We start from the raw sequence: 17,678 nt of genomic DNA, 5'->3' as shown, positions 1-17,678 counted from the left end.
ACAAGAGCAGCAACTGCCCAGCATCCCTTTACTATGCAAGTACAACTTGCTTCTCTTCCTCTTTTATTCCATCCATATCTGTCCTCTGGAACAGCCTTCTTCATGAAGTATTCCCATACTACAACCAGCAACTCATCAGAAAAAAATGCCGATACACTTCTGTCTCAGTCCCCCTCACGCACGCAGCAGTAATGTGCTTATAGATCCTTCAAACTCAGTGTGATGTAAATTGCGATTGCAGATGTAAGTTTTGTCTTCATCTAAACAGATGGTGGTGGATTTACCTGTCTGTAGATCTACAGTTGGCATACTTTGGACAGACAGGTATATCAGCCACCATCCTTTTCAATGAACACAAAACTACATCTGCAATTGCAACTATAGTCAATCTGGTCTTGCAGATACCACTCACAGACCACCATTCTCCATCATAGCTAATTTAAAAAAGACAGACTATTTTTGGAAGCTGCAATGGCATTCAGAAAGCAATTGGATTTAAAGGATCAATATTTCCCAAAATTTGGGAAACATTGATCCTCAGAGATCGTAGTTTATAACCTAGCCTCCTGCAAATGCCCATGGAGGGGCACCATATAGATAGGACTTTAAGTCATATCCATGTGCTTCCTTTAGTATTGCGTTGCCTGTGTGTGTGTGTGTGTGTGTGTGTGTGTGTGTGTGTGTGTTACAGGTGTTAGTTTTGTACCCACTGAAGATGTTTCAGTGACAAAGACAAAATATTGGAAGCATTAAAATGGTTCTTAATCCTTAGTGCTTTTAATACTCTCTTAGTGCTGTTAAGTTGGTAAGGGCTCTCATCCTTCTACTCAAGAAAACAGTACTTTTTCAAGACACTTCAGGCCTCTAGTAAGCAAGATGTATAATAAATTTGGTTTAACTTCCAACATCCAATAAGCAAGATGATAAATTCACACTGAGTGATGAAACCATCCAACACTTAAAAACTCACAAACATCCAAGCCATAGTAAGTTTCATAATTTGTTTGCTGCAAAGCAGAAATCATATTGACTTATCTGCTCAGATTAACCCACTCTAGTATCTTCCATTCAATATGTTATTGTACCCTGTCTGTCTTCTATCAGTATAAACATGATTTTGTTATTTACATTATATAGAATGTGATAAGCCAAAATTTGTCAAACAAGAGATGTGATAGCATAAAAAATTGATGAATTGATCAATTTTAATTATCTGTCTTAGAAGTTTTTTCCCCCACTTGGTTAGACTATAATAAATTTAGTTTGATCCTTTATCCAAGTGTAAGCAAACAAAGTTTGCTCCTGAAGTATCTTCAGAATCGAGGCAACTCGTGGTAAAGGTACACCAAGTTCTCATCACTTCTTGTCTTAGTATCTCCCATAATGCAAAGCACATCTCCTTGCGAATGTGCTTTGCATTATGCATAGCACATTCACATGCACATAGCACATTTGCATAATAAAAACAATTATTATTATTTGACACCCCCAGGGAGTCCAAGGACTCATCGAGGGAGGGCACCTGCTCTTCAATCCCATCTCCACCATTCAATCACCAACTGACCGCAACTACACCAACACTATCTACTGCCGACCACCACTGGTATTTCCACAAACATCCATGCCCACAGCAGGATTCGAACCCACAGCCTTTTGGCTGGAGAGCAGATATGCTATCCACTCGGCTAACCAGACCCTTCCCATAATGCTATGCATTAAGGGAAGGGCCACTCCCCAGACTGGTTTCGACCTTTATTGAGGTCTCGTCAGTGGGAGCCAGACCCAGAGGTGGTGATACTAAAGTGGAAGTGGTGGAGAAGTCATATTTACCTATACGAGTTGCCAAAAGGTGTCTCACCTTATTATTAAATACTCTGGATTTAGAGAAAGATGTTGGAAGTTTTTAAAACTTCCAACATCTTTAAGGATAAAGGATTAAACTAAATTTATTATAATTATCTGTCTTGTTTACTGTTGTTTTTTAAAGTTAGTGAAAGAAAAAATATTTCAAATGTAATCGCAGACTTGCATATTAAAAAACCTGTGGCCAGATTATTAAATCAATAATTTGGCTTTTAAGTAGCCCTTTGTCCTGACTTCCAGAATGTGGAACTACCGGATTCTTTTTCTCCTGATTTGAAATTACTGCTGGAGGGTCTGCTACACAGAGATGTTGACAAGCGACTGGGATGTAAAGGCCAAGGGTAAGAATGTTTTTTTTTTTTTTTTTTGACATTGCATGGGCTTTTAAAAGATTAAAATTACACTCACAGACCTAAGCAGGAAAATATATAATGTATTATATACAGTCAACTCTCATTTAACATCACTAAGTTCTGGGAAAAGTGATGTTAAGCGAATTACATTTTCGATGGAGTTTCATGTAATGTTTCAGAGACCCCAGCAATAAAAATTTATTGTCCCCAAGTATTAACATGCATTACACACATACAAATTGAAAAATAAATAATATCAATAAAAAAAAAGCTTTATTTATCTTGGTCATGGGCATGCTAAGCTTGGGATGATGGAGATATCAGATAAGGAGGAGAAGGATTAATGTTTCGAAGAATATTCTTCCGCAAATGTGTCAGGGAGTTCTACATACTGTGCCTCTTTTTCTGCAGCAGGAATCTCTGGGGTGATAGTGCTTCCTTCTGTTGAGGTTCAAGGAGAAACTCTTGCCAGAGGTTTGAAGAAACTGTGTAGCGTGTGTTGTTTTTTCCTCTCATTCAACAGCTTTTTAAAATAGACCATAGTGCTGTCTTCGAAGGAGCAGATGTTTAACTGTCTCCTCTTTGTTAGGATGGAAAACTGTGATCTCCTTAACTCCCTCCCAACATTCCAGGAAATGTTTTATCTGTGCAGTAGAAACGGTCACTCTCTCTTCCTCTGGCTCCTCCTCACCACTCTCAGATTGCCATCTCTTGAGGTCTGCTGCATTTAACTCCCTCTCATGCTCTTGAAGAAGTTGTTCTACAACAATTGTTTCTCTCCCTTAAAAAAGTCTAGCTGAGGAATCTGTCACTTTCATTTCTTCCGGTACATCTTTCTTCTTAATTATTGTATTTGCAGTGGTCCTCATTCTATTTTTTTCACAAATTAACTTAACACTTAAGCCCTTGTTATGATTTTTTATTATTGCTTGTTTTGTGACTAAGCTGATCGTCTTTTTTGTGATGCTTTACCTGCAAAACCAGTTCAAAAGCTTGACATCTCTTAGGAAGCACAGGTTTAATTTTATGAGTCTTTCTTAATAATAACATAAAATTAAATTAGCTTACAGTACAGTACTGCAATCCATTCAGTGGTGCAATAAATAGAAGTCATGCAGTACTATCCCTGCTACCCAAAAAATATAAAAATGATCTAAAAGATCATTACATACAACCAATCAACAAAACGCCTGGAGAACAACTGACTGGGCTGTTGTGTTTCCATGCCTGCCTCAACTGGTCATCGTGCAGGCCTCACAGGAGCATCACATGAGAAATGCATGATGGTAAACAGAGTAAGTGAAAAAGAACAAATACATGTAGGCTAATGGAAGCTTGGATGCTAAATGAAAAGACATAAACCAATAGTGATGCTAAATGAGGTTCGACTGTATGTATATGTAGGTGTTCGAAATATCTAAATTATTTCTAGATGTCTTGTATACTTGAAACATTCTAAATGCTTATACTTCCTTAAATATTATCAGTGCACTTTATTTCTGAGTCATATATTAAGTACTTGCTTTTTATAACCTTTAGCACATTAACTCATTTGATATTATTATTAAAAATTAATTTTAATTTTGATAACTAATTTGCATGAGTCAAAATGTTACTTAGCAAACATTGAATTTTCATCCTATGTAAAAGAGATGGATTACTAACTGAAGTTTCATTCAGTTAGTTCAATTATATCCTTTTAACAATTCATAAAAGTTTACAGCACTATTACTGTCTTAAAGAATTAACTTTATTTAAAATTAATAAATGCTGAATTTCAGACTCCCTGTGACAGTAAATGCAATGCATCAAAACATGTTAATAATTAGTATCAAACTCCTGTTATCTGCATTCACGGGAAGGATGTACAGGATGTTATGACAATACTACATGAAAAGTTTGCATCATTACTAACTTCCTATCAACAGTTTTCCTCCAAATTATTTTGTTATCTACAGAACTCGTATTGCCAGTTCTTATATTTCATTCTACCAAAGCACTTCTTTTGGTATCAGTCCACCTAGAAATTAGTCTTCGTCTGGGTATTTTTCCTTCCATTCTGGCAAAAAAAATACTTATGTTACTCATCTTTCCTCTCTCTCTTTCTCTCTCTCTCCCATTCTGTTTAAATGACCATACTACTTAGATTAGCTCTGCTCACACATTCCTGAATGTTATCACTGTCAGGTTCTTTCCTGATATTCTTATTTTTAATATTGTTCTACAGTTAATGTCATCTGTTCATCCCCCCGCCCCAATCCTTCTCAGAACTCTCGTATCTGTGGACTTTGATTTATTTCTAACATAGTTCTCAGATCCAGAAATTAACATTAGTTTAAACAATGTTTTGTATACTGCTAGTGTTTTGGTTAATTTCTCTCTTATTCCATGTAAATTTATTCAGTCTGATTCTCTACCATACCACCTTTTCTAATTCTGTTGTCTATTTCCATAATTAATTTGCAGTCTTCACTAAACATTTTACTTAAATAGCTGAAAGGTTTTACTTGTTTTGTGGGTTCTCCATTCAGGATGCAGTTAATGTTTTCACTATTCCTGCCTGTGTTCGTAGAAATTTTCATACCAAACTTCTTACTGCAGTTATTCAAGTTATTAAGGGATTTAAGAGTGTAACATCCTCTTCATAAAGGACTGAAGTTGATATCTCCAATTTTGATAAAAAAATCTATTCCTCACATCCCTCTTCACCACACTTTTACATAACTCCCAGGGATGACCTCTGGCTCTTCCTCTCTCATTTTCTACTCTTTTTATAATTCCCTCTGGATTAATCTGATGAAATCCTCTCCCTAACTTAAATATCTCTGTCATATCATATCACCTGTCTTCCTCCTATCCACCAAACTCTGCAATCCACATTTCTTCAACCTCTCTTCCATAGCCAGCATTCCAAGGTCCTAATATTGTATTAGTCACTCACCTCTCCAATGTCTCCACATTACATTGAAAACCAGGTGACCAGATCTGAGCACAATAGTTCAAATGCGGCCTGACCAGTGCCTTATACAGTGGCACAACCACTTCCTCATCCCTACATGTTAGAGTACTTCTTATCATAACAGCACTATGATGTGCAGCCTTTGTAACACTAGCAATATGCCCTTTAAACTTCAGTCTGCTGGCAACTATCACTCCCAAATCTCTAATCTCATCCACTTCCTGCAGTACAGCACCATCGATATAGTACACAGCCTTATATTTCTGCACTCCAAAATGCAACACCTTGCACTTCTTGATATTAAAACTACAACCCCACTCTTTTGCCCAAGTAAAAAGTCTATTCAAATCTTCCTGAACTTATAATTCTTCCCAACTTTGCATCATCAGCAAACAACTGAAGATCCCCAGTTAGTCCACATGATATATCATTTACAAACAAGTTAAACAGCAAGAGTCCAAGATCAGGACTCTGGGGCATGCCAGCTAGAATAGAGAATGTTGGTGCTGGTAGAATGGCCTCAAACACACTGGGATTGTTATGTTTATACACAAATATAAGGAATATTCAGAACAAGAGAGCTGAGTTTGTTGCATTGATTGAAATGGTATGCTCAAGGATAATTGGAATTGGTGAAACTCGGTTGTCTGAGGAGAATGTGATGTCAGGAATAGAATTAGAAGGATGTATAATTTTCCGGAAGGATACAAATATAAAGAGAGGAGGGGGGGGGAGTTCTGTAATGATTGCAGAGGAATTGTAACCACAAAGTGTGGAAATTGATAGTGCATGCACAGATTTTGAATCTGTGTGGTGTGAAGAATGAAATAAACAAGTTAGTATATCTAATAGGATGTTGTTATATGCCAGGGAATGCAGAAAATAGTGAAATGTTTAGGCAAATTAGTGACAGCACCCCCCCCCCAAACAAAAGCAATGTATAACTGCATACCAAGAGTTAAGCAACTAAATAGAGTAGAAGTGAAATGAATGAACAGTAAAATCAAGCAAGCTGTGTTGGAAAAGAAAATGTTATGGAGGAGGTACAAGATCTGATCCATGAAGAGTATAAAGTGCAAGCCAGAAAGATGACGAGCATGATAAAGAAAGAAAAGGTGCAGTATGAGAGGAGATTGGTTGGTCAGGCCACTGTTAACTTGAGGAAATTTTTTAGCTACATTGACAAGCAAGAGGAAGAATAATTATGGCAGATTAACATTGGTGGATAGTCCATGGCAGCAAATTAACAGCTGCAAAGGATATAGTGGAATTATTGTACGAGTATCTTATCAGCATATATCATACTGGTGTAAATGATGCCGTGCAATATGTAGAAGAGAGGCAAGTATTACGAGAATTTAAAGGGAAAGAAACAGAGGTGTATCAGATGTTGGTTGGGTTAGATGTGAGTAAGACTGTTGTAATGGATAACATATCACCATGTATTCTTAAGGAATGTGCACCACAGTTGGCTATGCCCTTGACCTAGTTATTTAATGAACGTTTTGCAGTGGGTAGGATTCCTAAGGAGTGGAAAGAAGGCAGAATAGTACCACTCCACGAGCATTGTTCTAAGACAAGTCTCCAACTATAGTCCAGTCTGTATAATTGCAGTTGTGGTCAAGTTGTTGGAGAGATTGGTAAGGAATAGAATACAGGATTGGATTGATGGACATAGCATTCTTTGTGATGGTCAGCATGGATTTGTAAAGGGTAGGTCCTGTTTTAGTAATTTACTTGCATTTTATGATAAGGTGACAAGTGTGTTAGATAAGGGAGAATAATATACAGTGGTATTCTTAGACTTTTCAAAAGTATTTGATGAGTTGCCACATGATAAGTTGGTGTTGAAGCTTTGGAGGATGGAATGGATAATATATTGGTTAGATGGATCACAGATTGGCTCTCTGAATGATACCAGCAGGTTGTATATGATGGAGCAGTTGCTCTTATATAATATTTCATTTACCCTATATAATTGGCAGAAATAACGCAGAATGGGAAAGGGTTATGGGAAAATTTGGATATGGAGAAAGAAATGAACATGGAGAGATGCTTCTGAGAATTTACCACTGATAACAACCTGATGATTTGCAATACCAAATTCCAACAAAAAGATTGTCATAAATCGACATGCCGCTCCTTCAGTGGCAGGCACAGAAATATGATCAACCTGATATTATCATCATCACTAACTTCCTATCTACAATTTTCCTCCAGATCAGTCTGTTACTTGTCAAGACTCCAATATTATCAGATCTTATATTTCTGTCGTCTAAGGTACTTTGTACCATATTAATCCACCTATATCTTAGTCTTCCTCTGGGTCGTTTTTCTCCAACCTGGCAGAGAACACTTACTAATCTTTTCTCGTCCATTCTGTTTAAATGACTATACCACCTGAGATTAGCTCTGCTAATGCATTTCTGGATGCTGACAATGTCAAGTTCTTTCCTAATATCCTCATTTTTAATATGATATTGCCATTGATGCCATCTGTTCACACCTCTAGTCTTTCTCATATCTGCGGTCTCTAGTCTTTGGTCAAGTGTTTTACTTCTGACCCAGCTCTCAGACCCATAAGTTAAAACTGGTTAGAATACTGTCTTGTATACAGCTAATTTAGTGTTCCAACTAATTTCTCTCTTATTCCATATGATTTTATTCAATTGACTTCCTACCACATCAGCTTTATTGATTCTGGTGTTCCATATTTAATTTACCATCTTCGCTAAAAAATCGTGCCTAAGTAGGTGAAATGTTTTACTTGTTCCACAGGTTCTCCATTCACAACACAGTTGACATTTTCAAATTCTGCCTATTTTCATTGTCTTTGTCCACGCGGTTAGCCTAGTGGCTTTGCGCTTTGCAACCATATGCCTGGGGAAGGAGTGTCCCAGATTCGATTCCCGTTGAAGACGTGAGGAACTTGAGGATCTTCCTCAGGCATAGCCAAGTTAGCTGGTCGTGGGCGTTGACAGCAGGGTTTTTTCCTCCAGTTTATCTGGTGTTTTTCATCCTGCAAGCAGACAAGCCAGTCCGAGGACACACACGGATTACAGTCAGTAATACTGACCCAGCCATAGGTCTAATTCGTCAGCCTATGCCGGTTCCGGAGCCTGTATAAAATTTGGGGGACTAGATGGTATCGTCAACGTCCATATAAAGGGGGAACGCTGTATCATCACATGGAATTTATTTTCATTGTCTTTGTCTTTTTATTGCTGACCCTCATACCATATCTATTACAACAATTATTCAATTTAGTCGGGGAATCTTGCAAACTTGTAGCGGATTTATTGATAACTATAACATCATCCACATAAAGCAAAGAGCTGACATTAACATCTCCAATTTTGATATAATGTTTAATACCACTTGCCTTCATAATGCGATCCATATTGATAATGAATAACAGAAGGGATAATGTACATCCTTGTCTCACACCAGATTTAAACCATCTTCCTGTACTTCCTTCACTTCTAATTGCTGACTTGCAATTCAAATAAAGACTTTATATTGCTTGATATAATGCCCCATTGACACCATATAACTGTAGCGTATTGAATAGCTTTTCTCTTGGCACCTTGTCATATGCCTTTTCCTGATCTACAAAACTTAAATAGAGATCTTTGTTATATTCCCATGATTTCTCAACTATTTGTCGTAAAGTGAAGATCTGATCCTGACAGCCTCTATTTGGCCTGAATCCAGCTTGTTCTTCACCAAGCTTTTCTTCCACAATTCTTCTCAACCGTTTCTCAAGAATACTTGCATATATCTTACCAGTAGCACTCAGTAGGGAAATACCTTTGTAATTTTCACATTCAGTTTTATTTCCCTTTTTATATATGGGTACTATGAGAGCTCTACTCCAATCATCGGGAATTTGTCCCTCTGTCCAGGCCTTCATCAAGACTTTTATCTTGCTGAAGGCCTGCAAGACTTTTATACCACCATACTTCAGCATTTCTGATCGAATATCATCTACTCCTGCTGCCTTTCCACATTTCAAGCCTTTGATGGCTTTTTCTACTTTAAGTATGGATATGTATTCCTGACTGTATGCCTGTTGAGTGTTTTTTACCACTGTGCTGTCATCACTGCTTGTTTCATTTAGCAATTTCTCGAAGTAATTACTTCATACTTCAAGAACATCTTTTTCTCCCATTTTTATGTCACCTTTATCATCTCTAACTTCTTTTACAGCACCCTTTCCTCCATTTCTAAGCTTCTTCAACAACCTCCAGAATATTTTGCCACCTTCTTGATATTTATTTTCTATGTTCTTGCGAAGATCCTCCCATGACTTTTGTTAAGCTAGTTTTACACAGTGTTTAGTTTCCTTACATTTGTCTCTGTATTCTTTAAGAGTACAAGCTGACTTATTTGCCAGGAACTTTTGATATGCTTTCTTCTTTTCCTTCACTGCCTCTTTAACTTCCTGTGTCCACCATGGATTTCTGATTTTTCTATCCCTGCAGACAACCTCACCACATGCCTCTCTGGCTGAATCAATCAAGATTTTCTTCAAGGCTTGCCATTGAATCTCCAAGGTTTGGTTCCTGTTCTCAAACTCTTTCATTTTTGGTCATGTTGAACTAAAATACAAAATGATGGTACAACATGACCTGATATTATTAGACCAGAAATGGAGAACATTATTTCTGCAGTGTAGATCATTCCAAGAAGCTGATATTGATTCGAATCACAGCTTAGCGATCGCAAATATAAGACTAAAACTGAAACAGTAGTACAAATTAAAGTTCCAAAAAGCTAGAGACATCTCAAGACTAAATGAAGACAGGATGAGAACAACATATCAGGACATACTGGAAACTAAGCTTAAAACCACAAGTGAAAAACAAAACATAAATACAAGAGTAGAACGACTGACTACAGTACTAAAAGAAGCAGTAGAGGAAGTAATTTTCAAAAGAGAGAAGATCAGCAAGAAATGGATAACTCTGGAAACCCTGAAATTGGTACAAGCGAAAAGAGAACTGAAACTTAAAAGTGATTATTCTGAGGCAGCAGATGAGTTAGACCGTCAAAAATGCAATGAAGTACAGAAAGCAGCAAGATCTGATAAACCCAAATGGCCTATGGACCAATGTAAAGAAATTGGATAATGCTATGGAGAACACAAAACTAGAGAGGTCTATAAACTTATAAGAAATGTCAATAGGAAGTTGCAAACAAGATCAGTAGCAGTCAAAGATGACGATGATAAGGTATTGTTCCACAAGACCAAAATCATACACAGCTGGACAAGATATTGCAGCGAACTATATAAAAATCAAACTAAATAATACTGCAACAGAAGTAACCAGAGAACTAAAAGCAATCTCTCTCTTCACCAGCAGAGATCTTTGAAAAACATCTTGGAAGAGGAGGTGAGTAAGGCTATAAAACATCTCAAGAACAACAAGAGTCCTGAAAATGACAACATAATGTGCAAGATGCTAAAATATGGGGGAGAATTGGTTGTAAAAGAAGTGCATAAGCTATGTAATGAAATATGGAGATCAAGGTATGCCCCCGAAAAGTGGAAAAAATTGATCTTGGTTGTTCTTTATAAGAAAGGCAGTGCATTCTAAAGCACTAATTTCAGAACTATTGCACTAATGAGTCATCTTGGCAAAGTGCTGATGAAAATACTTACAGGATCATAAGGCTCATCTTCCTAATGAGCAAACTGGATTTGGAAAAGATCGAAGTATAGTGAACAAATACTTGCACTTCATTTTCCGTTTTCAGGTTCAGTTTCTGCAGATGCTAAAATAGTGAACATTTTTGAAGCTGAAAGCTTTGTGACAGATCAGTAAAATAAACTTTAAGAGAACAAGGCTTTAAATTAACCTGTTCTTGTACTATATTTAATGAAAGATGTGAAGCAATGAAAAAGTGATTTTTTATTTTGTTTGGACAAATTCTTGAACTATGTCCCAAACCACTTCATTTGTAGCACCTGATCTGCTATTTTCCATAAAATCATTTACTTCCTCTAGATTGTGATGGTCCTAACTTCTCAGTTATCTTACTCTTCGGTAATCATCTTCAAACTCTTTTCCTGTGCTACAGCAAAAGATTCTAACTTTAAGTGCATTTTTTTTTTGGATTAATTCAGTCCTCAGATTTATCTACTTCATTCTTGACTGAGTCTAAATTGACAATCTGTACTGTAAAAAAGGCAGAAAGTTGCTTTTGTTTATAGTAGAGTAACCAAGCTGTGCAATTCCTGTTAATCCCTCTGAACAATACAGAATTTGTAGCTTTCCTCCTATATGGAAAAGCCACTGTTAATATTGGTAATCCCTTCCTTGTGTACAGCCTTTTGTAAATCAGGTTTAAAACCATTAAGAAATTTGAAAAAATAATTTTTTTTTTCAATAAATTCAACATCTCCATCTTGAATCTTAAAAGTGTGCACCAAATTAATCAGTTTATCATAAAAGTCTGGCACAGTTTCATTCTGAGTTTTTAGAATATTCTTAAGTTAAAATTTTCTTGAATTGTGCATAAGTTTGAACTAGTCTGAGCCTTCTGGAAGTGTGAATAAGTCTTTCCTTTGCCCTGAGTTAGATTTTATAATGAGCAAATGACTAATCATCTAACTTTCCATTCTCTGACCTTTTCTGAAATTTGAAAAAAAAAAAAAAAAATTTCATTACACTCTCCAGTGAAACTCTACATAGCATGTGCTAGATTAATGTTTAGAAAATTCATCTTTCTATAACACTTATATACTGATCAGTGACCATAATTAAGCAATACCTAAAAAAATAAAAATAAGAAAAGGAAAGGTTTCTTAATATTTTCTCATTCAGGTTCTTACACAAAATTAAAACTTAAATTATATCCAATCCTGCCAAGCAAATGGTTAATATAACAGAATCCTATCAGACAAAATCAGATTTGTATCTTAGATATCATTATCAGCATTATAAATAAACCTTATAATCTACAGAGAAAGGACCCACAAACTTTACATCAGACATAAAAAGCATAAACATCACAAATTTCTTCCCACTTCTCTTTAAGATCACAAGATTTGATGAAAAAAAAAAATACAGACAAATCAGTTAATTCCACTTATCAAGCACTGTTTTTTGCTCTCTCATTAGTTGTCATTAAAATCTGATTAAGTGACTCGTGCCTATTTTTTCTTGAATTGTGTACATATCTTGAGTAAGATCGTGTTTCTTCTTTCATGTCTGCTCATGTTGCCCTTGACCTGGTTATTTAATGAAAGTCTTGCAGTGGGTAGGGTTCCTAAGGAGTGGAAAGAGGGCAAAATAGTACCACTCAACAAGCAAGGTTCGAAGACAAGTCTTCAACTATAGGCCAGTCTGTATAACTGCAGTTGTGATCAAGGTGTTGGAGAGATTGGTAAGGAATAGAATACAGAATTGTGTGTATGGGCATGGATTTGTAAATGGGTCCTGTTTCAGTAATTTACTTGTATTTTATGATAAGGTGACGAGCATGTTAGGTAAGGGAGAATCATATACAGTTATATTCTTAGACTCTGCAAAAGCTTTTGATAGATTACCAAATGATAAGTTGGTGTACAAGCTGCAGAGGATGGGAATAGACAGTATATTGGTTAGATGGATCAGAGATTGGCTCTCTGAACGATACCAGCAGGTTGTGTATGATGGAGCAGTGTCTCAAAAAAAGAAGTGTAACCAGTGGCATGCCCCAGGGTTCTGTTCTTGGGCCCCTGCTATTTAACTTGTTTGTAAATGATATATCATGTGAACTGACTGGGAATCTTCAGTTATTTGCAGATGATGCATAGTTGGAAAGAATTATAAGTAGCACTGCTGATGCTGAATCCCTTCAGGAAGATTTGAATAGACTTTTTACTTGGGCAAAAGAGTGGGGTTGTAGTTTTAACATCAATAAGTGCAAGGTGTTGCATTTTGGAGTGCAGAAATATAAGGCTGTGTACTATATCGATGGTGCCGTACTGCAGGAAGTTGATGAGATTACAGATTTGTGAGTGATGGTTGACAGTAGACTGAAGTTTAGAGGGCATATTGCTAGGGTTGCAAAGGTTGCTCATCGTAGTGCTGCTGTAAACTGTGTGCTACTATTTCTTGCTATTTATAAAGCCTTTTATAGAGCCTGTTTGGTTACTGCGCCTTTGAAATACCATTATTCTAATTAGCAGTGCGCGCTTTCTCTCTCATAATCTTTCTCACTTATACTATTGCATACTATGTTTATCTACCTTTCGCACTACAAGTCTTATGCCTGTGGATACTAGAAAATTTATTTTATTGAGACTGCACCAATAATATCTTTTAATAGGCATAAAACTGAGTAATACGGCCGGTTGATTTCTCTCTCTCTTTCTCTAACACAATTCCTTTTGTAAAACTTTACACAAACAGTTGTGGGTCTATTTGCACTTAACTATACGGTTCGTCTATCTCACTTGGTTTCCCGCTCACAAGTCCGATAATTTTTTTTAGGAACAGTGTATTGTAAAATAAACAATCAGGTGACACTCTATTGCCATATAATTAAAACACATTTATTTACATTAAAAATAAAGTACATTAAATAAGTGATAGGGAGGTTACTCTCTCTCTCTGCCTATCCTTTTGGTATAAAGAAACAAACTTTCTCTTTTCAATATTAAATGACTAAACAATATATTTGAGAGTTTAACAAAATCGTATCAACCTGGTGCAAATGTTAAGGATGTAAGCGAGTCAATTAGAATGCTAAAACAGAGGGCAAAAGAATTGATAGTAGTAGCAGGAATGAATGATTTGAAAGGAGACAAAATGGCTATGGGAGAGGATTTGAAAGAATTACTTGAGGTAGCAAAAGAGAAGAGTGAGAGAGTTAGGATGGTGAGTCTATTGCTGCGGTATGACAGTGAAGAGTATAGAAGGAGGGCCAAAATTGCTAATGACTTTATGCATGGATTATGCAGGAGGAGTGGTATGGAATTTGTGAATGTGTAGAGTGATTTTGATGGGTGAAAGGGGATTTATATAAGATGGATGGTTTACATTTGAATGGAATTGGTGTATGGAGACTTGATTGTTGAATGAAGTGGATGTGCAGAATCAGGGAAACTAGAGTTATTAAGGAAGGGGGGGGGGGGAGTAGATATGCAGACTTTAGGGAGACAGTTGAGTGTATGAACGTGTGTAATATGCCCGAGCAAGTACAAAGGACAACAAATCAGAATGGGATAGTTTGTATAAGGTATCAAAATAGGGATGGAACAAATGGGTTTCTGCAATTCATGTATACTAATGCCAGAAGTATTAGGAACAAGAAGGAAGCATTTTTGGCCTTGGTTGGCACTTCCAGGCCACAGGTTATTGGCATTAGTGAAATATGGCTGACAGAAGATGATATAGCTAGTGGGATTGAATGTGAGGGGTATGGTGAGTTTAGGAGTGACAGGAAGAATAAAATGGGAGAAGGAGTGTTATTGGTGATAGCTGATGAGCTACAGCTAAGGAGAATAGAAGGGAATTGCATGATAAAGAAAAGAGCACATATGAGGCTTTTTGGTGTGAGATTGAGGCTTGCAGAACAAAATATACAGTTGGGTGCTGCTATAGACCAGGCGATGGAATAGATGGTGGAGATAGTATGCATAAGCAAATAGAAGAAATGAGTGGAAGGAGGGTAATTATTATGGGAGATTTCAACTATGGTAACATTGATTGGAAGGAGGAGAGGACATATAGGAGGAAAGAATTGGATTTTATGTGATTATTAAGGGATAACTATCTGCGACAGCATGTAATGGAAAATACTTCGGGTCAGAGAGCACTTGACCTAGTAATTGCATCTGAGAATTTGGCTGTAACAAATATGATCACGTTTCCAATTGGTGAGAGTGATCATAGGGTCTTGACTTGGGAGGTGGCTAAAGGTGTGAATTTACAATTAAGACAGGATACATGTGGAATCATCGGGCTGGTAAGTATGACAAGCTTAGGAGTTTGATTGGTTCAGTGCCATGGCATGTAAAACTGCAAGGGCTGGATGTTGATGGTGCATGGGAGGTTGTTAATAAGTGTTTGCATGAGGCAATGGCTGACTGTATACCTAGAGTCCGAATAATAAATCAAGTAGGGGTTAAATGAATGAATGAATAACACCATTAAGCTTCATCTGCAAAAAAAGAAACATCTGTGGAGGGAATTTAAGGCGAAAGGTGACCGTCAGGCACATGAATAGTATGCAGCGCAGGCCAGAAGGGTAACGAGTATGGTAAGAAAAGCAAAAGCGGATTATGAAAGAACATTAGCCATGCAGGCTAAAGAGAATCCCAAACAGTTTTTTCGATATGTTGCAAGTAAAAGAAAAAATGTATACAGCAGAATGATTTTAAAGAATGCCGATGGTAGGGAGGTAACCGAATCAGTTGATATAGCAGAATTACTGAGTGAGCACTTTGCAGGAGTATATCATCCAGGTGGTGACATTTGCAGGAATGAATGAACCAATAGCTTATTGGAAATTGTGGTGAATGAAGTGGAGGTGAATAGTCTATTACAAAACCTCAATGTCAATACATCTGTGGAATTGGATGGTATACCAGCTCGTATCGTACAAGAAGCAGCTAAAGAATTGTCAGTACCCTTGACCATTTTGTTTAATTTGAGTCTCGGTTCTGGATTAGTCCCAAGGGGGTAGAAAGAGAAGGAAAATAGTTCCACTGCATAAAGGAGGTTCCAAGACCGCTGTTGTAAATTACTGACCGATCAGCATATCAGGAATCGTTGTCAAGGTCTTGGAGAAAATAGTCAAGAGAAAAATACAGGATTGGATATATGAAAATGGGATACTGTATGGGGGACAGCATGGTTTTGTGAAGGGTAGATCATGCCTCAGCAACTTGCTCACATTTTATAACACAGTGACGGCTGATCTTGATGAGTGTAATGGGTTTACAGTGATTCTACTGGACCTTGCCAAGGCCTTTGACAGGATACCACATGGAATTCTAATCAGTAAACTGCAGTATATGGGGATGGATAAGGGTTGGTGAGATGGATAGGAGGGTGGTTGAAGGAGAGATATCAGAGAGTGGTTTATTCAGGAGTAGAGTCCAAAAGACGGCCTGTGACTAGTGGTGTGTCGCAGGGTTCTGTTCTTGGACCACTACTGTTCAATTTGTTCATTAGCGATATAGGAAAGGATCTGAGAGGAACTGTTCATTTGTTTGCTGAGTGTATGAACTATGATACAAAGTTGGGCAGAGCAATAGTGAGTACACAGGATATCAAAATTTTGCAAGATGATTTGGATAGTTTGGAGGACTGGGCTAAGGCGAATGGATGTCAATTCAATATGGCAAAGTGTAAGGTTATGCATTTTGGGGTGAAAAGATTAGCAGCAGTATATCACATTGGTGGAACCATACTCCAGGAGATTGACGAGGCCAGGGATTTGGGAGTGTTGGTGGATAAGGAGTTGAAGTTTAGGGGACACATCGCAAAAGTGGCTAAATCAGCTCATCAAATCACTTGGTTGCTGAAAAATACTTTAACAAGCAGAGACAAACAGGTTATTGTTTCTCTGTATCGAGCCTTGATAAGACCTCATCTAGACTACTGTGCCCAGATTTGGGCGCCAAGGTTTCTTCTTGATGGAGAGGATCCAGAGACGAGCGACCAAGATGATAGCAGGTCTATGGAATGAACCTTATGAGAACAGGTTGAAGATTTGTGGGTTGCAGAAATTGGTTGATAGGCTGAAAAGGGGTGATATGATTTAGACATTCAAATTACTGAAGGGTTTCTATAAGATTAATTCAGAAGATATTTTTGAGAATAGGACTGGTGGTGGGAGGACTAGGGGCCATACATGGAAGCTGGGCAAGAGTGTGGTTAGCAAGGGTGTTAGAGCTAGGTTTTTTACTTGGAGAGTGATGAATGAGTGGAATAAGCTGCCAGAGTCTGTTGTGGGTGCCATGACTGTGAATGAGTTCAAGGCGAGGTATGATAGATACTGTGTGAATGTTGAATAGTTGTTCTTGACATGATGTTAGGGCCTCCCTCGATAAGTCTAAAGACTCCTTGGAGTGCCCGTAATAATAATATTTACTCTGTTACTTTTCTGCTTTAGAAAACCAAATTGCTGAGACTAATTTACTCATAAAGAGATTAACTAGCTATGGCAAGTTATCTTACAATTAATATTCTAGTTAACAACAATTCAGAGGACTCTCTTATAGATATTTCTTATTACTATTTCTTATCAGTCCATCTATGACATATCTTCTAGATTACAAAAAGAATGTACATTAAAAGGTTTAAATACACTTACGGAGTCTCTTTGTCATGACACTTTTCAAAGGTCTTGCATCAAAGTCTCTGTGGTTCTTCTTTCATCTTAGGCCTTGCTTCAGGGGGCGTTTCGTCGGAGTATTAGCAGTTCTTGGACTGCAATTTTCCCGGTACTCATAAGCTCAGGCAAGAAGTTTCAGCATACAGGCTTGAAGATTATATAATTGG

At 37.3% G+C, this 17,678-nt stretch overlaps 1 protein-coding gene across 1 annotated transcript in view; it reads left to right on the top strand.

The window, feature by feature from the left end:
* Positions 1-17,678, top strand: part of Gprk1 (G protein-coupled receptor kinase 1) — a 598,843-nt gene that overhangs the window by 430,827 nt on the left and 150,338 nt on the right. Inside the window, exon 15 of the mRNA XM_090400057.1 lies at positions 2,104-2,204. Coding sequence (XP_090256183.1) covers positions 2,104-2,204 — 101 coding nt within the window. The remainder of the gene's footprint in view (positions 1-2,103; positions 2,205-17,678) is intronic.

The sequence above is a fragment of the Typopeltis vanoorti genome, chromosome 11 (genome assembly GCF_054136105.1).
Source record: "Typopeltis vanoorti isolate ZY-2024b chromosome 11, IOZ_Tvanoo_1.0, whole genome shotgun sequence".
NCBI classification, from domain to species: Eukaryota; Metazoa; Arthropoda; class Arachnida; order Uropygi; family Thelyphonidae; genus Typopeltis; species Typopeltis vanoorti.
This window is presented reverse-complemented; position numbering and strand designations above follow the sequence as displayed.